The 23,459-nt window shown below is 36.8% G+C and overlaps 1 protein-coding gene across 2 annotated transcripts in view; it reads right to left on the bottom strand.

The window, feature by feature from the left end:
• Positions 1-5,973: 5,973 nt before the first annotated feature.
• Positions 5,974-23,459, bottom strand: part of LOC110449691 (TBC1 domain family member 31-like) — a 42,897-nt gene continuing 25,411 nt past the window's right edge. For both annotated transcript variants that reach the window (XM_021496716.1, XM_021496717.1), the window contains exons 13-24: positions 21,555-21,734; positions 18,841-19,020; positions 18,383-18,435; positions 17,220-17,372; positions 16,711-16,846; positions 12,072-12,164; positions 11,696-11,836; positions 10,268-10,384; positions 9,572-9,649; positions 8,760-8,916; positions 8,102-8,194; positions 5,974-7,364 (exon numbers count right to left, since the gene is read on the bottom strand). In XM_021496716.1, coding sequence (XP_021352391.1) covers positions 7,231-7,364; positions 8,102-8,194; positions 8,760-8,916; positions 9,572-9,649; positions 10,268-10,384; positions 11,696-11,836; positions 12,072-12,164; positions 16,711-16,846; positions 17,220-17,372; positions 18,383-18,435; positions 18,841-19,020; positions 21,555-21,734 — 1,515 coding nt within the window. In that variant the 3' untranslated portion in view covers positions 5,974-7,230. The remainder of the gene's footprint in view (positions 7,365-8,101; positions 8,195-8,759; positions 8,917-9,571; positions 9,650-10,267; positions 10,385-11,695; positions 11,837-12,071; positions 12,165-16,710; positions 16,847-17,219; positions 17,373-18,382; positions 18,436-18,840; positions 19,021-21,554; positions 21,735-23,459) is intronic.

The following is a 23,459-nucleotide window of genomic DNA, read 5'->3' as shown; positions in this document are numbered from 1 at the left end:
TATAACAATCAGCTTAGTAACTATAACAATCAGCTTAGTAACTATAACAATCAGCTTGGTAACTATAACAATCAGCTTGGTAACTTTAACAATCAGCTCGGTAACTATAACATTCAGCTTGGTAACTACATGTATAACATTCAGCTTGGTAACTATAGCAATCAGCTAGGTAACTATAACAATCAGCTAGGTAACTATAATAATCAGCTAAGTAACTATAACAATCAGCTAGGTTAATATAGCAATCAGCTTGGTAACTAAAGCAATCAGCTCGGTAACTATATGAATCAGCTTGGTAACTATAGCAATCAGCTTGGTAACTATAACAATCGGTTTGGAAACTATAGGAATCAGCTAGGTAACTATAGCAATCAGCTTGGTAACTATAGCAATCGNACAATCGGCTTGGAAACTATAGGAATCAGCTAGGTAACTATAGCAATCAGCTTGGTAACTATAGCAATCGGCTTGGTAACTATAGGAATCAGCTTGGTAACTATAGCAATCAACTTGGTAACTATAGCAATCAGCTAGGTAACTATAGCAATTAGTTAGGTAACTTTACAATCAGCATTTTTTGTTTAAGTACCCGCCAGGTTTTGGTGATGGAGGATAACTGGAGTGCCCGGAGAAAACCCTCGAACCTGCGTCCAGTACCTGGCAACTGCCCGACGTAGGCTGAGAACCCCCAACCCATTATTTTAGTTACGTTTTATTACTATTCCACCAGAACAATCAATGTAACCAAAGCAACCAACTAGGTAACTAAACCAATCTCTCGACTTTTCGATCAGCACTTTGCAGAAAATTCTTCCGCCTCGCCAATTATCTGTCATAATGTCGCGGAAAGGGGTGAATGCAGAATCTAAGGCGAGCATCAGTGTTTTCTATTACAGGAGACATTAGTTCTGGGAATTGAAGCATGGAGTCCTGACCGGTCAATATCGCTATCTTACATTATTATGTAGTTATCGTATTCAATAACATTATATCTGGTCCCTGTGTTGGAAATAAGAATAATGAAAATTAGAAATAAACGTCCATTCTACATCGGTATAAAATGCGTATCATTCTAGTACTTAACGTCCAAAGTGTATTTCACTGGTGGTTTTTAAGGAAACTTAAGAACATTTTGATACCGCTCATATGAACAGTATAATAAAAAAAATGTTTAAGAGTTTAACGTCGAAGTACAATAAAACATAACATTTCTTTAGAACATCATTTGTGACGTTTTAAAAGTATTGTCATTCCTGCGTACAATTCAGCTAGATACCCTTAACCTAACTTCTACATTCCTCGCTGTAGCGTTCCTAAACTAAACCTCGATATAATGTACCTCACAAAACCTATTATACCGCGCTATAATGCCCCTCAACCAAATTACACTTCTACAAATACCGATATACATTGCCCCTAAACCAAACCTGTACATACCTCGATAAAATGCCCCTAATCTACATATATCGATATAATGTCCCTAAAGATAAACCTCTACACACCTCGATATAATGTCCCTAAAAATAATTCTCTTCATACCTCGATATTATGCCCTAACCCACACTTCTACGTACCTCGATATAATGTTCCCCACAAAACCTCTTTATACTTCAGTATGTCCCCTCACAAAACCTCTACGTACCTCGATATAATGTCCCTAGAAATAAACCTATTCATACCTCCATATTATGCCCTTACCAAACCTCTACGTACCTCGATATAATGTTCCTCACAAAACCTCTTTATACTTCAGTATAATGTCCCCTCACCAAACCTCTACGAATCTCGATATGATGCCCTTTGTTTCATATCATTTGTTACATCGCTTACCGCCACGTTTCCTTGTATTAACAATTTCGTTAATTTGTCTTCCTTTGTATATTGTTAACTCGTTTATAACGGCCAAAAGGGGCGTTAAGGGTCATTTCCGGCCTCATCAAGGATTTTGAATTAAACGAAAAATGCAAAAATGAAATTTCAAATTCATTCGACAACTGGTTTAGGAGATATGACATTATAAACCCGAATTTTTATAATAAAATGCTTGAATATCGTCTATTGTGCCCGATTTGGTTGGAAATTAAGTAAACACTTTTCAATTTTTGAAATCCTCCGCATGCAACAAACAAATAAATATTTGACATGCTTAAACATTGTCCTACCAGTGTTCACTTGTAGAAAGGAATTTTTGTTTGTCACATGCGGAGACTTTCATTTCTGTATGCTAACTGTCCAAAAACACCATATTTTAGCTATTTCTGCATAGCAACGCAATTTCGTTGCTATGGTAGGGCATCTACGCATGCGCATTGGAAAAAAAATTTGCATCAAGAAAGATAGCCCCAATGAACCAATATGATGTTTTAAACAGAAATTGGTAAATAAATTCAAATTGAATTTTTAACTATTTATAATGCCAAAAATGACCCATAACGCCCAAAGTCCTTTCACTGTACAAATAGTGGCAGTATAGCGAGATTTTATTGTATATGTTTATTTGACACAACTGCTGTTTTCTTAAACGTTGCTATTCCTTCGACTGTCATAAATCATTTATAGCTATCGAGAAAATCTATTTAGTTATGCGCTTACTAATACACGTATTGCGTACATGTATCTGGTCCCAGTGCTTACCCTGTCGGTAAAACCGTCCGTCCGTTATCTTTGGCTAGTTGTAATTACTCAAAAGTCATTTAATAACGGTGTTAGGATCGATGGCATTTTTCTAGCTTCAATGTTGTTTGGTGACAGTGGAAAAAATATCCTAGTTTGTTTGTTTGTTGATTTTGTGACATATTTTGGACGAGAATAGCTTTGCCAAAAGCTGCATGCAGGTTAACGTTTTGTTCAAAGATTTTGTTTTTGATATCTATTGCGTGCATGTATCTGGTCCGTGTTGTAGTTATTATACATAACCGTAACGTTATAGTTTCCAGTCCTGTGCTAGCTGAATACAGTTCACAATATTGCTGAAGTAAAAACAAATATTGTTATTCTAATACTACGAAGGAAGACGTTAACATACCTTATTCTGCAAGAATGGAACAACGCTAATTCAACAACAGTACTGCTAAAACGGAAATTTTGCGGCAAACTCTAAAACACCTAATTAAAAAGAAAGATTTTTCGCCGTCAATAACTGTCTGTTCCTATAAGTGGATAAAAAGTGTCCGTTCCGTATTTTTAAGAATAATTAGAAAAATAATCTTGGTACAAAAACCCGAAACTTACCTGTTTATCTGCGAGGGATGTTTTGTCCGAGCCCGTGGGTGGGGCTATGATCTCAGATGCTGTTACAGTGCCCCTGGGTAGCGTATTTTCAGAGCCCGTGGGTGGGGCTATGCTGTTTAATGTTGTTACGGGGCCTCCGATAAAGTAGTTTCATAAAGCCCAAGGGTAGTTCTATTATTTTTAGTGTTGTCTCGATGCCCTTGGGTATGGTACTTTCAAAGAGCCCGTGGGCGGGGCTATGCTGTTTGATGCTATTATGAAGTCTCTGCATAAGTTACTATTCACAGAGCCCGTGGGTAGGGCTGTATAAAATTTTTTTTGTCACAATGCCCCTGGGTAAGATACTTTCACAGAGTCCAAAAGTAGGGCTATATATTATTTGTCGTCACGATGCCCCTGGTAAAAGAAGTTTCACGAATCCCGTGGGTAAGGCTATATAGTTTTGTTTTTTCCCCCCACAATGTCATTGGGTAAAGTAGTTTCACGAAGCCCGTTGGTAGGGCTATATACTTTTGTCGTCACGATGCCAATAGGTAAAGTAGTTTCACGAATCCCGTTGGTAGGACTATATATTTTTTTCTCTCGTCACAATGCCTCTGGGGAAAGTACTTTCACGAAGCCCGTGGGTAGGGCTATAAATTCTGGTGTTGTTACGGTGCCCCCGGGTAAGTTACTTTCACAGAACCCATCGGCAGCGGTCTGACGGTGCCGTCTGCTCGGTGACAGTATATAAGACGAACAGTGACAGTCGACGCTAATGCAATGTCAGTATCATGTTTTAGCGTATTGCCGCCAATACGTTTCTATTCCTGTACGTGCAACCGAGTCCGATCGATGAGGAATTGGCTTGGGTAACAAATATTCACACAGAACACTTAAAAAAGATTTATAGTTCCTTAATCCATTAAAGGATCTTAAATGCGTTTCCTTTTCAAATGAGATTTATGAAATGAACTTTATAAGTTTTCGTTTTAACGAGGTTCTGTCTAATTAAAAAAGAAAACTTCGGGAGGATTTTGATAAATCTTCCGCTAAGAGATGGAAACGAATCCGAAATCCGTTTATCACATTAGCAAGAATGTTAGCGAAAACATGTTTTTGATTAATCAAGTATGGCGGAGTTTATAATGAGGCTGAGAAAATGTTGGAACAAAATAATTGACGAATGCCGCCTCGGTCCGAGTTAATTATTTTTCAAATATTTTCAAATCCCGAGTAATATATTCAGCCATATTATACCAACATATATGGATTATGTCTATTCTACATAATCTGAATATTTAAATTAGACTGTTTCTGGGCGTGCAAACATTTGTCACGTGATGCCTAAACATGCATGTCTTTTTCATTTCTGACTCTGTGGACAGAATACCAGGATATATTTGGAAAGGATTATGCAAGCCTCATAATTTTTTATTTTTTTTTGATTTTTTGTGTGTGATAAGAACTAGGGAAAATGAATCGCGCCCAATGCCTGTGCTTGACCGTTCACCATGAGCAAGTTGAGCGAAGGTTTTGTGTGGTTGGTGAGAGTAACCAATTTGGTACGTGTCCTCTAAAACCCTATCTCCAATTTTGGTTATTTTTAAATCAATCAAAAGCACCTATCTATCGACATTTTTGATGAACAAATGAAATCAACACTCAACAGATTTACGAACACGAACACGAACACGTATATATATAAAGCCATAATTATTCGTCTCTGCAAGCACTATATCAAATCACCTTCATGGTCAGTTCGGTCACATATTGTGGCCGTTACTTTGATGGGATTTAGTAGATTTAGACGTTGATTAAAGAGAAACTGTTCTGTTTGCTGGTTAGCAAATCTTAAAATAGATACAAAAATAAGTACCGTGTGCCCATGGCTTGCTTGTTCATGTGCAGGTTTTTGGAAGAGCGTTGAACGTGCACGTGCATGATCGGTTTGAATATGACACACGCACGCGCATGGTCTATCATCTAATAATAAATGTGGTTATTAACAAATGAAATGTGTCATTATATTGTAAACGTGGTAAATTGATTTGAGTTTACGTAAAACTGCGGAAGGATGTCTTGTCTTGAATTTACTATGTTAATATCAAGGGTTCTCGTGTCCCAATGCTAGTTCGATTTGGTTTAATTTTGTTTAACGTCCTATCAGCAGCTCATGTAATTTAAGGACATGCTTCCATGTGTGTTATGTATGCGTGCTTGCGTGTGTGAATGCAGGAGACGGGGTGTGTTGGTGTGCTTGCCTCCTTGTAATAGCGCGGATCTGATGCCGACATTATACTAATATCTCACTTCTTTTTTTCATACAAATTCTTAAGGTGTTTTTTCTCCGTTTTTTTTTCTCTCAGAAATATTTTGTTTCAGGTGTTTTCAGTGAAAAGTTATTGGTCCTAGTATCCTTAAAGACTTCCTGCCTTTTAAAAACCAGAAAGACCATAATATTTTCAATGTTCAATCTTGATATTATATTTACATACGCAAATTTGATCTGTTACAAGAACTGAAGAAAAAAGTAATTCTGTATCATTATAATTTAACTTTTTTCTTTTCTGTTTGAATCATCTTCAACAGCATATTGATATTTTCAGAGTGCTTTTCAGATTATTTGAAGGCCGTTTTACATGACAGACACAACACTGAAAATATCTGTTAATCATTTTCATACTGATGTATTTTTTTCTTCAAAATATAAAACAAAAACAATGCAGTAAATAGTTTTGTCTTTTATTTATCAAAATAATTTAATGTATGTACATCTATAAGCAATATCACAATGGTTGACTGACTAAAATAGTACAATTGTATTTTAGATGCACAAGTCTTCATCAATTTTGGCAAGTTTTAACAAAAAATGCCATATATTCTACCTAACAGACAACCTATTGACACCAATCATGTGAAATGTATGCCAAACTATTTTACTATGGATGTACATGTTCAATTTGTACACAAAATAAATAATAAGACCATTTAGAACTACATCATCTAATGATAATACTTTTAATAAGGACTATTTTATTTCCTGTGTATTATTGTCCTTTCAGGTCTCTATAAGTAATCATATTATTATATCATCACTGAGTGTAACATGATTACAATAATCCCCAGCGTACTCAGTCTGGAGATGAGTATAGCCACTGCAAGTCCTTGTAAATAAATGCCACATTTAACCAGACCACAACTCCATAAAGACACACTGTTGTTGAGTGTCCTACATCTTTGTGTAACTATTTAAGCACTAGACTGAGTATGGCCAAACTTATTTCTGATATCATTCAGAACTTGAGTACGTACATTTCATATTGGTACTCGTATACATGTAAATAAACAAGTGTACATACTCAGTTCAAAGTGATGTAAGGCCATCCTTGACTGTTCAGTTCAATAGTGAGTATGGCCAGTCCTTTTTCGCATATATTTATGGTAATCAGTTTTCAAATGTGCATGATAGCCACAAAGTCTCTACATACTCGGTATATAAACGAGTATGTCACAGCTACGGCAGGTATCACTAATTGGTCCACGACTAAATATGACTAAAGGTTCTTACCAACTCGCTCCAAATGAAAGTAATAATCATTCCTAGCTGATGTAATGACCACAGTTACTCTTAATGTCACTACTCATTCAAAAGTATGTCGATGAAGTTCTCATGTACTCGGCCCAGGGGCTATTAGTAATCCTTCCAGGTTGAGTATGGCCACAAAGAGGTATTGAGTACTCAGTCCACAACAGTTTAATATCTGAGTACTCAGTCCAGAGCAGGTCTAATACTTGAGTACTCAGTCCAGAGCAGGTTTAATACTTGAGTACTTAGTCCAGAGCAGGTTTAATACACGAGTACTCAGTCCAGAGCAGGTCTAATACTTGAGTACTCAGTCCAGAGCAGGTTTAATACTTGAGTACTCAGTCCAGAGCAGGTTTAATACTTGAGTACTCAGTCCAGAGCAGGTTTAATACATGAGTACTCAGTCCAGAGCAGGTTTAATACATGAGTACTCAGTCCAGAGCGGTGTAAGGCGGTGGTTTTTTGGTCCTGTTGTCAACTGCTAACTTCTCCCTCAGTCGTCGAACTTCATGTAATAGTGCTATCTCTCTCTCGTCAAATGCCCGGCCGTCCCTGTCAAAGGAAACTGCAAAAGACAGATACGATAACAGATTATACAGGTCCCAGAACAAACTTGTAATAAATAAAGTAATTTGGTTTGTAGTCTATCTAACATTCAGGAAAGCATTAAATTTTCATCACTGAGTGAGGACAACTGGGTCTGTATTCACGAAACCATTCTCCTGCTCGATCATGGATTCTGTGATCATTCCAACTTTATTGTTACTAGCTTAGTTCATTTTACATCGTCAAAAGTCTAGTGTAAACACTGAAAACTGAATAAATTTATCACAAGAATAAGGAATTGATCTTGAGAACAGAATCCGAGTTTGACGATGAGAATGGTTTCATGAATACCAGCCCGGGACATGTCTGAGATACAGTCTTTACTTCTCCATTACAATAAGGTTATGTAGCCAATCATTTTTGCCATATTTAGACAGTTTTTAATACATTAGCGCAATTTTCATTTTAGATACACTAATGTATCCCTGATGGTTTTTCTCTGTATTTTTTTTTATTAATATACATTTAAAGACAAAATTATTTCACAATAAATGTTTTGCATAAATGTGAAATTGAAATGCAGTTCTATGGTAGTTGCTTACAAAAGTATTAATATCTGAAAAAACTTAAGACTAGAATGCCTTTAACCCTTTCACCCTGGGTAACTTTAGTAGACTCTACCATACATTTATCTGGACGAGTCCATTCTGGTCTACAGTGGTGAAAGGGTTAAGTGTGGATGTAAGGTTTACTGACCTTTTGAATCTGTATCACAGTCGGAGGTGGCCAGAGTGTGGTATAACTCAGATTTACTGCTGTTGTCTAGGCCCGCCAGTCCCGGTCTGTGACCTGTCATACGAAAACCGGATACTTTAGAATCATAATATATTAACATTACAACTAAAATTCCTCTATAAGCATTACTGGAAACAATTGCATTCATAAAGCTATGAATGCAACTTGATCAGCATCATTTTAAAGCTTCTCCTCTCGCCTCAATTAACAACCATTAGAACCAAACATTCTGGTGTTGTTAGGCTGTTTCAGGAATCTTGTTTGTGCATGCTGACGACACAGCAGACACTTCAATATCGAAAATATAAGGGTATATCTGTATTTAGGTCAATAACAATTAAATATTTAGCATGTAAATATAAGGTTTGAATGGCATTTTTTCAATGTTCATGTCGGTATGAACGCGAATTGGGTTACATAAGTATTAATCATGAAGCCCTAGCGCAACATTTGTCATTAGAATAACTGTTATTTCAATGATTTCTATCTAAAAAGGTAACCTGCTCCTGATATGACATTATGAAGAGGAGAAATTTCTTTTATTAAAGTCATAGCTCAGTTTTAAGACTAATCGTGCTACGATTTATTCAGACCCTGTTAGTTGTCTCCCTTTACTTACTATTTAATGATGAGATTGTGTCCTCGGTCAGTCTCTTGCTGTGATAATGTGCTTTGTACCCCTCGTCCTCCAGGAACTGTAAACGCCTCTGATCCGACTCGGCTGCCAGGTCTTTTTGCTCTCCCAGCTGGAATCTAGCTAACTCTGCTTCAGTGGCCTGCAGTGAAGGGAACAAATAAAGGCTTCTTAATGACCAGATTTACTTAAATGTTGAAGTAGAATTAAAAAAAAACCCCAAAACCCCCCACATTTTCTACTTGAAAAACGTCAATAGGCATAATATTTCCTGGCATTCCTCAAGTTATGTACACACATTTTAATTCAATTCTGCTTTAATTTTGTTTAATGCAAACTGCTAGCAGGAGGAGGAGCAGCAGCAGCAGCAGCAGCAGGATAGTGTTAGGTGTTATACAGCCTTGTGAATGACATAAATCGATGTTTGTAGGTATACCACCATGAGAATACTTTAACCTTGATTGAAGGCCCAAAAACTGTACCATGTGCCAAAATATTTAATAGCTTAGTCAAACAAGTTCATAAACTGGTTCAGGGAATTCAAACAATTCAATATTAAAGAATTTTTCATAATGATGCAGTGTACAAATACTTATACATATTTTTGACAAAACCCCATCAACTGGTATGGACAATAAACAGCAAATTCAATTCTCTAGTGACAGTAATCAACAAGGGAAAGATTGAGCTGTTCTCCCTGAAAAAGCAAATTTAAAGTTAAATATTTTCAAGTCATTTGTAGTATAATCATGCAAATAAGCGATCACAGAAGTAACATGATTGACCCCCCAACTGACCGTTTGAGCCTGGACTTTTTTCATCAGATCATGCACTTCCTGTTCCAACCTCCTGTTTTCACTACTCTTCTTTGCTAGCTGTAAAGAAATAAAGATTGCACTGTAAAACATGAAATATTTGCCCTTTTCATCCTTGATTGAGAGGACTCATTTGAAATGGGGTGAAAAGTGTTATTAAAAGTTACAGAAGTTTAACTAAGTAAATATGTGAATTTAAAAGGTAAGAGGAAAAACATTTTACGAGAAGAAAACATTTTCGTTGTTTCACATTGTATTATAAGATATGTCTATTCTCTGCTTTATATGTTTCAGGATTAAACCCTACTTTTTGACTTTAAGAAGAACATATAGCTCTGCTGTCATAGAATCATTTTGAAGTTCAAACTCAGGTTTTATGCTGATGCACAATTCCTCAAACATGGCAGAAAATGCCTTTTAATATTTCATACTATTTCATATCTTGTTGGTTTTTAACCTAAACTAGAAGTAGAGCACCATAATGTTAAAAGTTCATTTTTTTATATCCCTTCAAAAGAATTGAGAATTTTAATGTCAATCGATTTATGCAAGTATGTAACCAAAAATAAGAAAAAAACAACATTCATCTGAAAGGGTTTTCTTTTAAGATTTTTAAAAATTTTAATCAAGAGAGAATGAGTCCCCTGATTAGAGAGAACAAAACATCAAAGACTGTACCTGAATGGCCTTGCTCTCACGTTCCAAGTCCTCTAACCGATGACGATGCTCAAACTCATTCTGGGCCCAGGCCTCAGTGTTCTGCTGGGCTGTTTTTGCCAGATTGTCTTGTAACATCTGAAACAGAGATAAACTAATAAATTGTACTTTTTTTTAATCACAGAAATTACTTTTTAGGTTTTTAAAATGTATATGTAGTGTTATTTTCTATTTATCGTAATCAGCTGATGAAAATTGAGGAATTGAGTTTTATCTATTATAAACATTTTTATTTTTTTTAAAGTCAAATTTATTACTGTGTAGTAGAATGACGATTGACCAAGTCAGGTTCCGCTACAACTGTACACAGGATAACTTTTTTCACCTAATCAAACTTTCACTTTTCATCGGTAAAATCTATATTCACCGAGTGTTTGTTTCTCCCTTCACATAGTTAATAATAATTAATCATAATAATTGAAGGTTCTTATATACCGCTTCATCACAACCTAGTTCGTAGGTCATCTCAAAAGCGGTTCAATAATTATTATCCGTGGTTATGGGGCCTTTGCAACCAGCCAATATCTTTTTCAACTTCCAGGGGAGCATACAGCCGGTGTTGCCATTTCGGCGCTCACAGCTAGCATTCAACAATTCTAGCACTACCCAACCACATACTCATTTACAGCTGAGTAGACTGGAACAAGCGGAGTAAAGTATCTTGCTCAAAGATACAACACTGTGCTGTGCCGGAGTCGAACCCGCAACCCTTCGGTCATGAGCCCGGCGTCCTACCACTAGACTACCGTGCCTCTAATTGCAATATATATGGAATGCTGTGTTCTATTCTTTGCTGCCATTATGGGGGGCGGAAAAAGGCAAACATTTTTTACACATTATTTTTGTAACAGATAAATAGGATATTATAAAAATAAATTTATAAACAGCAACAAGAATCATGGTTTTACAATGTATCATAACTTTCATTTTGATGAGTAACATCTTACAAATGCTGGAAACAAGGGAAACAAACAAAAATTGTGAAAAGAATGATCAAACTTTCACTCGTAATTTCAGGATTGTGATTGTGTCATATTATGATGGGTTCTATTTCATGTGCTAATATTAGCAGAGGGAGAGGGACTCATAGAAGGCTTTTTGAGGAGTGGCTTATAGTTGCAATGCAGAGGGGCTTATTAAGGAGCTTGAAGGTTTGTAGTTGGGGCTTATAGTGGAACAGCAACATGGAAGATGCAGTGACAGACCTTCACTGGCTACTCCCTTAATATTCTAACAGGTTTTGTAATTTGTTTTCTATATCTGCATTTTCTAGTAGCTTATCTCCCTGTACTTTGAAACTAGAATCTGACATCCAAGGGATCAAAATTATTGTAGCCTGTTTTTATGAATACTTCAACATTCTTGAATCAAGGTCATTTTTCAACAGACCTTCCTGACATCCGTTTGTCGTTCCCTCTCCACATCCTTAAGTCTATCCTGTATGCGGTCTTCCAGTTCTGCCTGTTTCCTGTGCATGTCCTGTTCTGTTCGAAGTTGTTGTGATACTGTCGCAAACTCCCGGAACAATTCCTGGTCACAGATAAATTAAACTTTAACATCGCAAAAACACAATATAAAGTGATACAAATACGTACAGGATTGTCATAAGTCCACTGAATTCTAGAGATCTTGCCTAAAACATTTATCAATGAAAACACATCAATCAAACAAATACTGTCCTGTCACAATAATCAATACAACAATGGTTTCTTCTACGAGTTTACAACTGAGTCAGATTCAGTAAGGGAAAGGATAAATTGTTTACTTGTTCAAACATTTTCTTTTGTAGCTGTAGTTCAATGTTCCTGATCTCCGCTTCCTCTATAGCCGTCTCCGTTTCCTGGTCCCTCAAAAGTGCCTGATGAACAGATCAATGTCACATAGCATTACAATTATACTCCACTTTACAACCCTTACATAAACCTACCCACCTAGAATGTTGTTATAACCCAACAACACTACAACCCTTACATAAACCTTCCCCCCTAGAATGTTGTTATAACCAAATAACAGTACAACCCTGACATAAACCTCCCCACCTAGAATGTTGTTAGAACCCAATAACAGTACAACCCTAACATAAACCTACCAACCAAGAATGTTGTTATAACACAATAACAGTACAACCCTTCCGTTTCCTGGTCCCTCAAAAGTGCCTGATGAACAGATCAATGTCACATAGCATTACAATTATCCTCCACTTTACACCCCTTACATAAACCTCCCCACCTAGAATGTTGCTATAACCCAATAACAGTACAACCCTTACATAAACCTACCAACCTAGAATGTTGTTATACCCCAATAACAGTACAACCCTGACATAAACCTACCAACCAAGAATGTTGTTATAACCCAATAACAGTACAACCCTTACATAAACCTAACTACCTAGAATGTTGTTATAACCCAATAACAGTACATCCCTGACATAAACCTCCCCACCTAGAATGTTGTTATAACCCAATAACAGTACATCCCTGACATAAACCTCCCCACCTAGAATGTTGTTATAACCCAATAACAGAACAACCCTTACATAAACCTACCAACCTAGAATGTTGTTATACCCCAATAACAGTACACCCCTGACATAAACCTACCCACCTAGAATGTTGTTATAACCCAATAACAGAACAACCCTTACATAAACCTACCAACCTAGAATGTTGTTATAACCCGATAACAGTACAACCCTGACATAAACCTACCAACCAAGAATGTTGTTATAACCCAATAACAGCACAACCCTTACATAAACCTACCAACCTAGAATGTTGTTATAACCCAATAACAGCACAACCCTTACATAAACCTACCAACCTAGAATGTTGTTATAAACCAATAAAAGTACAACCCTGACAAAAACCTACCCACCTAGAATGTTGTTATAACCCAAAAACAGTACAACCCTTACATAAACCTACCCACCTACAATGTTGTTATAACCCAACAACAGTACAACCCTTACATAAACCTACCCACCTACAATGTTGTTATAACACAATACAGAACAACCCTGACATAAACCTACCCACCTACAATGTTGTTATAACACAATACAGAACAACCCTGACATAAACCTACCCACCTAGAATGTTGTCATAACCCAATAACAGTACAACCCTGACATAAACCTCCCAACCAAGAATGTTGTTATAACCCAATAACAGCACAACCCTTACATAAACCTACCAACCTAGAATGTTGTTATAAACCAATAAAAGTACAACCCTGACAAAAACCTACCCACCTAGAATGTTGTTATAACCCAATAACAGTACCACCCTGACATAAACCTACCAACCTTGAATGTTGTTATAACCCAATAACAGTTCAACCCTTACATAAACCTACCAACCTAGAATGTTGTTATAACCCAATAACAGTACATCCCTGACATAAACCTCCCCACCTAGAATGTTGTTATAACCCAATAACAGCACAACCCTTACATAAACCTACCAACCTAGAATGTTGTTATACCGCAATAACAGTACAACCCTGACATAAACCTACCCACCTAGAATGGTGTCATAACCCAATAACAGTACAACCCTTACATAAGCCTACCCACCTACAATGTTGTTATAACACAATACAGAACAACCCTGACATAAACCTACCCACCTACAATGTTGTTATAACACAATACAGTACAACCCTTACATAACCCTACCCACCTAGAATGTTGTTATAACCCAATAACAGAACAACCCTTACATAAACCTACCAACCTAGAATGTTGTTATACCCCAATAACAGTACAACCCTGTCATAAACCTACCAACCAAGAATGTTGTTATAACACAATAACAGTACAACCCTTACATAAACCTACTCACCTAGAATGTTGTTATAACCCAATAACAGCACAACCCTTACATAAACCTACCAACCTAGAATGTTGTTATAAACCAATAACGGTACAACCCTGACATAAACCTACCCACCTAGAATGTTTTCATAACCCAATAACAGTACAACCCTTACATAAACCTCCCAACCTAGAATGTTGTTATAAACCAATAACGGTACAACCCTGACATAAACCTACCCACCTAGAATGTTGTCATAACCCAATAACAGTACACCCCTTACATAAACCTACCCACCTACAATGTTGTTATAACACAATACAGTACAACCCTGACATAAAACTACCCACCTAGAATGTTGTTATAACCCAATAACAGAACAACCCTTACATAAACCTACCAACCTAGAATGTTGTTATACCCCAATAACAGTACACCCCTGACATAAACCTACCCACCTAGAATGTTGTCATAACCCAATAACAGTACAACCCATACATAAACCTACCCACCTACAATGTTGTTATAACACAATACAGTACAACCCTTACATAAACCTACCCACCTAGAATTTTATTATAACCCAATAACAGTACAACCCTAACATAAATCTACCCACCTAGAATGTTGTTTTAACCCAATAACAGTACAACCCTTACATAAACCCACCAACCTAGAATGTTGTTATAACCCAATAACAGTACATCCCTGACATAAACCTCCCCACCTAGAATGTTGTTATAACCCAATAACAGAACAACCCTTACATAAACCTACCAACCTAGAATGTTGTTATAAACCAATAAAAGTACAACCCTGACAAAAACCTACCCACCTAGAATGTTGTTATAACCCAAAAACAGTACAACCCTTACATAAACCTACCCACCTACAATGTTGTTATAACACAATACAGTACAACCCTGACATAAACCTACCCACCTAGAATGTTGTCATAACCCAATAACAGTACCACCCTTACATAAACCTACCAACCTAGAATGCTGTTATAACACAATACACTACAACCCTGACATAAAACTACCCACCTACAATGTTGTTATAACCCAATCACAGTACAACCCTTACATAAAACTACCCACCTACAATGTTGTTATAACACAATAACAGTACAACCCATACATAAACCTACCCACCTAGAATGTTGTCATAACCCAATAACAGTACCACCCTTACATAAACCTACTCACCTAGAATGTTGTTATAACAAATAACAGTACAACCCTTACATAAACCTACCAACCTAGAATGTTGTTATAACACAATACAGTACAACCCTTACATAAACCTACCCACCAAGAATGTTGTTATAATCCAAACAGTAAAACAGTAAGAACTTCTAGAGTTTGAAAAAAATAAAAAAATCTATTAACCCTTTCACCCCTATGCAACTTTGGTAAACTTTACCCTGTATTGATCTGGATGAGTCCATTATGGTCTACAGTGGTGAAAAGGTTAAATGATTTTTTATATATAAAGTGAATTACAAGTTTTAATACATTTTTTCTAGTTATTTTGTGTTTCTCTGGTAGCAGCAGCAGCAGCAGGTGCTAGGTATAGGATCCAAGGGTAACCAGCTATTATACTAGATTTCCTCCTAAACTTTCCTTTGCTTGTGTTCAGAATGTATGCTAAATGTGTTCTAGTTTAGTGACTTACACCCATCGCTGAAGTTTACTCTATTGAATTTTATAATTATGTAATACAGTTTTCTTTCCACAAAACAAGTGTTATATATACTTTCCCTGTCAAAAACTAGAAAACGTCTGTAAGACATGAATGCCCTCCTGGCCCTGTGGTTGATATAATAATGATAGTAAGAATTTGAGGTTCTTATATACCGCTTTATCACAACCTAGTTCGTAGTTCCTCTCAAAGCGGTTCAGAAATTATTATCCACAGTTAATTATAGGGCCTTTGCAACCAGCCAATATCTTTCTTAACTCCCTGGGGAGCATACAGCCGGTGCTGCCATTTCGGCGCTTACAGCTAGCGTTCAACAATTCCAGACTGCCCAACCATGTACTCATTTACAGTATACTGGAACAAGCAGAGTAAAAGTATCTTGTTCAAAGAAACAACACAGTGCCGTGATGTGACTCGAACCCGCAACCCTTTGGTCACGAGCCCGGCGTCCTACCACTAGACTGCTGTGCCTCCTAATATAGATAGCAAGTGACCTTGGGAACCTAAAATACAAACTAGTTCCAGGTATTCTTGTACCAGACCTTTGTGTAAGCTATGATGAAAATCTGAGTGTTCAGAAATGAAGTCAGTGGAGTTGTGATAAGGAGTTGCGACAAGATCGGACAGACATGGGTAACACAATATGCCCCCCACAACCCACCCACCCACAACCCCTTCCGAGTAAAATGATTGGGGCATAAAAATGGTAAAAATGGTTACATTTGTTTCCACTGGCACATCTGAATATAAACATTCATGGATATTTAACAAACCAATAAAAGGAGATATCTTAGTGCCTTTCAAAACACAACATTGCTGTATCATCTTCAGACATTCATCAATCTGCCCCCACCCTCTCAAAAACCATCAATCAATCACCTTCCTCTGGACCTCGTCGTCGAGACGTCGTAGCTCCTTCTGACGCTCTTCCTTCTGGAAGTGGAGGAACTTGCGTCGGGCAGCGTCCAGTAACTGGAGTTCCTTAAGTTTCACCTCACGATTCATGGCATTTAACCTGTTACAACAACGCACAAGGTATTGAAATGATGTCATTCTACGTTACCTACATTTCACTATGACAGTTTTGTTGATTTTCCGAAGTATGCGGAATGTCTGCTAAATCCGACTTGGTAAGAGACAGCTTTGATACATTTTAAAAGTTACTTTTATTTTTACAATAATGTATATTTATAATCAAAATAAGTGAGATCTGATTTTAATAACCAGTTACTTCTCTTATTTAATTCTTAATTATTCAAAAATTCTACATTCCTGGGGGTTTTCCTGAGCTTTTTCCCATCCTATTCAAATTTCACTAAAATAATACCCGGTATGTACCAGATATTTTTTTTCATTTTAAATTTCATATTATAGGACCACAAGCTTACCGTTTCCTCTGTGCAGTGAGTTTCTGCTCCTCGGTATGTATGAGGGTGCGGCGTTTTTCCTCCGCGTCCGTCAGTAGCTGCTGCTGTCTGTACCACGCCTCCTCCTCCTGTGTTCGCTTCATCGTCTCCTTCTGCATCTCCAGTGACACTTGTCTGTCAAAGCAAACTTCATCATCAACAATACTACCGTAATCCCCGTAATAAGCACCCAGGCCACATGAAAAATTGGCTGAAGAGGTAATTAAATTACGCAACAAAATGTTACATTATTACAATTGCTGTATAGGCAACATAAATATGGGACACATATTCCCAGGGAGAATTCCAAAGAGTTTATCCTTTTCTAGGATTTTTTCTGTTTTTTTCTCAAACACTGCTATAACATGCACATGTATATAGTTAAGTTCTTTGTTAACTGGAGAGAGCCAGAATAGAGGGTGTATGGGAAAGGTGTGTGTGTGTGTGTGTGTCTGTGGGGGGTGGGGGGGGGTGGGTGCTTATAAGTGGAAGGCACTAATTACAGTAAATATGATACATNGGTGGGGGGGTGCTTATAAGTGGAAGGCACTAATTACAGTAAATATGATACATCTGAAGACTAAGGTAACTGGAGGAAATAAAATCCATACATCTATCCTCAATAGCAGTACAGTCAAACCTGCCTCTGTAATGACCTCTATTAAGAGACTACCTGTGTTATCGGACCATTTCTGATTTTTCCCATTGTGGTGATTTCATTGTGAATTGAACTGGTACCACTATATACCATAATGGACTCATTCAAATCAATGTATGGTAGAGTCTATTGAAGTAAGGGATGAAAGGGTTAAAACCCCACCTGAACTAAGAGACCAGGTTTAGGACTTCCTAAGCTTAGGGTGATCTCTGATTACAGGTGTGGCTATCAGCTTATAAATAAGAATCATAAAACATTACTTCTCAACCCAAAATTATCTAATTAATAAATCACCTCATTGATTACACATTTCTTAACAAAACATGTGAGTTCCTTAGTGAATTTGTCATTTACTTTAAACCACACAGAACTCTCTGTACAGACTTTTTTCATTACTGTCAAGACGGTTAAATTATCTCCCTTCACAGCAATCCCGTCGTATTCCCCATCAAAGACCTCTATATATGCTTATGATATAAAAACTTACCTTTGGCGTAGATATTCCATTTCTTCATGGCGTATTCTCTCACGTTCCTGGACCTATAAATAACTTTCATTGGTTACTACAGTCATCTCTTTCAATTTCATGATTAAGTTAACCCCAGAAAACTTTTTTTTGTAAATATAGGAAATAAAATCATGCTTTGATAGGGTTTAAACTTTATTTTTTCATTTCTTGGTAAGTGTAGCCATTACTGTTCATCTGGGTTGCATTAACTTTGAAAAAGATTTTTTTTTGTGGGAAAAAACTGAAACAGAATTACGTTATGAGAATTATTAGAAAATTAATTTAGTATGACATCATAAGAACATGTGATCTCCCACTGGTATAAGGAATTTAGGGTAACCTGCATACTTCAATCCATACAAGAGAGAGGCCCAAGAAATTGTCACACCTATGGAAAACTTTGTCAGATTAATTTTGAGGTAGTGCTGTACATTTACCTGGTAGTCCACGATAAATTTTGGATATTTGTTGAAGACAGGGTACTGCCCCACTGTGAGAGGTTTAAACTCGGCCAATGTTTTCTGTGGGTGGATATCCTCGGGCGTGGCCTCCATCAGGTGGTACGCTTCTTTAATTACTTGTCGTACATCCACGGCGTTACGATGGTGGTAAAAAAACTGAAAATTCAAATTTATACACATTGAGTTTTTTTTTTAATTTTTATTATTTGTACATATTGCAAATAATGTCTTATATTTACATTGTAATTACATATATATTTGAAACTGTGATTCATTTTGACAATTTTGCATGTCCCTTTGCCGATAATCATGGTTGGAGGATGAAAATTATAAATGGTGACCCACTAAAATCTGTATTGATTGAACTAAAATCACTTTGTGACAAGTCCTATAAAAATTTGGGAATTGTAGAAATTTAACAGAATTTCATCTACTTTGCTTTGCAAATATTGTACTGAGAATCATAATTTACTAAGTCAAAGTTAACTGATATTTTTCATTTTTTTTCCACCTAAAAAAATGGTGGTAATTTCTGTATTGTGATTTAAAAAATATGAAACTTAAAGCTGTATAGCTACATACTGACAGAAAGACAAAGTTGTCAACATTTAATTCCTTATCATGAAAGGAAAACAATACACACAGACACAGGATGTTTTTAGGCCAATCTTATTTGCCACATATTGCACGGTGACAACAATATTGCTGTGGAAATTTTACACATTGTTTCCATGGGCAGCATAAAAAATAATAATTTAAGTAGAACTCTGGCATAGTTAAAAGGCATTTCTATACCACTGGTTTGATAGAACTCTGGCATAGTTAAAAGGCATTTCTATACCACTGGTTTGATAGAACTCTGGCATAGTTAAAGGGCATTTCTATACCACTGGTTTGATAGAACTCTGGCATAGTTAAAGGGCATTTCTATACCACTGGTTTGATAGAACTCTGGCATAGTTAAAGGGCATTTCTATACCACTGGTTTGATAGAACTCTGGCATAGTTAAAGGGCATTTCTATACCACTGGTTTGATAGAACTCTGGCATATAGTTAAAGGGCATTTCTATACCACTGGTTTGATAGAACTCTGGCATAGTTAAACGGCAATTCTATATCACTGGTCTGATAGAACTCTGGCATAGTTAAAGGGCATTTCTATGCCACTGATTTGATAGAACTCTGGCATAATTAAAAGGCATTTCTATACCACTGGTTTGGCAGAACTCTGGCGTAGTTAAAAGGCATTTCTATACCACTCGTTTGGTATATATATGAACCACAGTTCACAAATACGTCTGGACTGGTTTTCATGTTATGGTTCAGAAAAAATAATGTCAGACAGATGTATCGATTCCCCTGTGTTGTGTGTTGTAAGGAATCATCATTAAAAAATGTAATTCACATACATTTTAAATATTCAGATTATATCAGCACGTGTCCTATTGAAATTTATTTCGAAGTGATTTGTGCTTGGAAAATCGTGTGCTATATAGGGCTGGGTCATATTAGCATTTTTTAATTGTGTGTGATTTAGCTATAGAGGTACACTCAAGTGTTCTTAATTCTTATGACAGGAATTCTCTAACACAAATAACCAAAGAAAAGGATTGAATTTGACACATGAATGGTTTTAACAATATTTGGTATAGAGTGTAACAGAATATATCCCTATAAATCGTAACGTTGTTTAAATGGATATTGTCTGCTGCATTCATGCATACATAATTACATTTAGCACTTGTTTGAGTTCTTACAGAAAACATGCCATCATGTATCACTCTGGAATTACCTAGACATATTAACAAGTCGTTGGAATTCCCAAATAGGTTTTCCACAATCAAATAATAACAGATTTATGGTGCGACATTTATGAAGCACATATAATCAAGTTTCTACATTTAATTATTATACAGTGGAATATATTGATGCTGTAAATTTTCTTACATTCCTGCACTCAAATTTCCAAGCATTGGCAACAATTTTTAAATTACACGAATCCTGATTCAGCGCTTAAGCATTGATTAATTTGGGATTTAGGGAGTAGTACTTATTTTGAAATTGGAGGAATTTCTGGGCTGAAGATCTGATACAGAGACAGTATGCCTCCCACACATCAGATCTTGTAAGTGAAACGTTCCTTCTACACATGTATATCACAATAGAATAAAGGGATAATATATATATGGTTACCTCTACCACAAGGTAAAGTATGCAAGCAATTAATATGTACACCACCTCCAAATAAACATGAGGAAAGGGCCTTAACTCTGTAAATATTTGGGCACAAGAGAAATGTAAGTACTCTGCCATTCCAATAGGTACTCACATACAAAATTTGTCCATTGTGAGTAACAAAGGAGATATATCCCGGACAATGTGACACAAGATAAACAAAGGGAAATAACTTTGTATATAGTTGGGCACAAGATCAAAATTTGCTTACACACCATTCTTCTTTCCCAAGAGGTACTCACATACCGTCCTTATTAAACCCCAAACAAACAAAACCAGGTTATTTATGGCGACACTTGTACAAGGTTTACCCTAGAGTAACTGTTACACTGACAGACTCACTTACAAACAGAGCTGTTAGCTTTTATGGTCCATTCCAATAGTACGGGCGGTAGACAATTAAGGTAGCATACATCCTTAAGTAAAGTAAGATTTCCTGTAGCTGACTACAAACCTTAAAATCGTCTAGTTCAATACACTGCATCAGTGGTCCTCGGGCCGAGATGGTGTAGGCTACCACTGCCATGAGCAAGAATGACGGGTGATTACTGAAAACACTGTCCCACATCATCAGCCATTCTTCCTTGGTCAGGACTTCAGAAAACAACGTCTCCAACAGAGGCCAAGCATATATCTGTCATAAACAAAAAAGAACATTGAAATGGTTTTATTTTACATTACATGGAATATGACTGGTTTGTAAAGAAACCATTGCTTTTTCTAACTGAATTGAGAAAAGGCCCCAAATGTTAATTGGGCAGAAACCTAAAAATGGAACACTTATCATTTGAATTTAACAAAAATTATCAATATTTAAAAGATTTTTTTCTTTTTTCTTCGTTGGGTGGGGGAGACGTAGTAAAGAAATTATGAAGGAATTTTGGGGAAAACTAGCACTACATTTTTCAATAGGAATTGGACCCCCCCCAACTTATCTTTAGTTCACAGTTAACAAGTAAACAGCTAAATTCACCCTTGAAAAATACAACTTTAGTTCTTCCTTTAATTTACAAATACAACTTCAGTTCTTCCTAAACAAATATAACTATAGTTCATCCTTTACAAATACAACTTAAGTTCTTTCAGAAGGTTGCAGGTTTGAGTTGTGGTACGGCACTGTGTTGTATGTTTGACCAAGATGTTTTACTCTGCTTGTTCCAGTACTAGTCTACTCATCTGTGAATGAGTACGTGGCTGCAGGGCAGTGTTAGCATTGTAGAATGCTAGCTGTGAGCGCCGGAATGGCAGCACCAGCTGTATGCTCCCCAGGGATTGGAGAAAGATATTGGCTGGTTGCAAAGGCCCTATAACCATGGATAATAATTTGTAAGGCACTTTGAGACGACCAACGAACTAGGTTGTGATAAAGCGGTATATAACAACCTCAAATTATAATTATTATTATTTATTATAAGTTCACCCTTGACAGGGCTACAATAGTATGGACAAACTTGTTACTGAAAACACTTGATAGAGTATCGCCAGCAATCCAATTTACTTCCTCCACCTCCCAACACATTTCCTTATCAAGAATGTACACAACACTGCGCCATCCCGAGAGGTACTCGCGTAAACATTGCAATCATAGGTTACCGGGTAATATTAATCACAGTGAACCAAGGACAATCATAGGTTACCGGGTAATATTAATCACAGTGAACCAAGGACAATCATAGGTTTCCTTGGTAATATCAATCACAGTGAACCAAGGACAATCATAGGTTACCGGGTAATATTAATCACAGTGAACCAAGGACAATCATAGGTTACCGGGTAATATCAATCACAGTGAACCAAGGACAATCATAGGTTACCGGGTAATATTATGCACAGTGAACCAAGGACAATCATAGGTTACCGGGTAATATTATGCACAGTGAACCAAGGACAATCATAGGTTACCGGGTAATATTATGCACAGTGAACCAAGGACAATCATAGGTTACCGGGTAATATTATGCACAGTGAACCAAGGACAATCATAGGTTACCGGGTAATATTATGCACAGTGAACCAAGGACAATCATAGGTTACCGGGTAATATTATGCACAGTGAACCAAGGACAATCATAGGTTACCGGGTAATATTATGCACAGTGAACCAAGGACAATCATAGGTTACCGGGTAATATTATGCACAGTGAACCAAGGACAATCATAGGTTACCGGGTAATATTATGCACAGTGAACCAAGGAAAATCATAGGTTACCGGGTAATATTATGCACAGTGAACCAAGGACAATCATAGGTTACAGGGTTATATTATGCACAGTGAACCAAGGACACAGTTCTTTACATAGTTTATCACAAGATCTTAATTCAGTATATAGTACTCAAATATTCCAAGAGGTACTCGCA

Source organism: Mizuhopecten yessoensis, unplaced genomic scaffold (genome assembly GCF_002113885.1).
Source record: "Mizuhopecten yessoensis strain PY_sf001 unplaced genomic scaffold, ASM211388v2 scaffold4791, whole genome shotgun sequence".
NCBI lineage: Eukaryota > Metazoa > Mollusca > Bivalvia > Pectinida > Pectinidae > Mizuhopecten > Mizuhopecten yessoensis.
The sequence above is the reverse complement of the archived record's forward strand: the minus strand, read 5'-3'. Positions and strand labels throughout refer to the sequence as shown.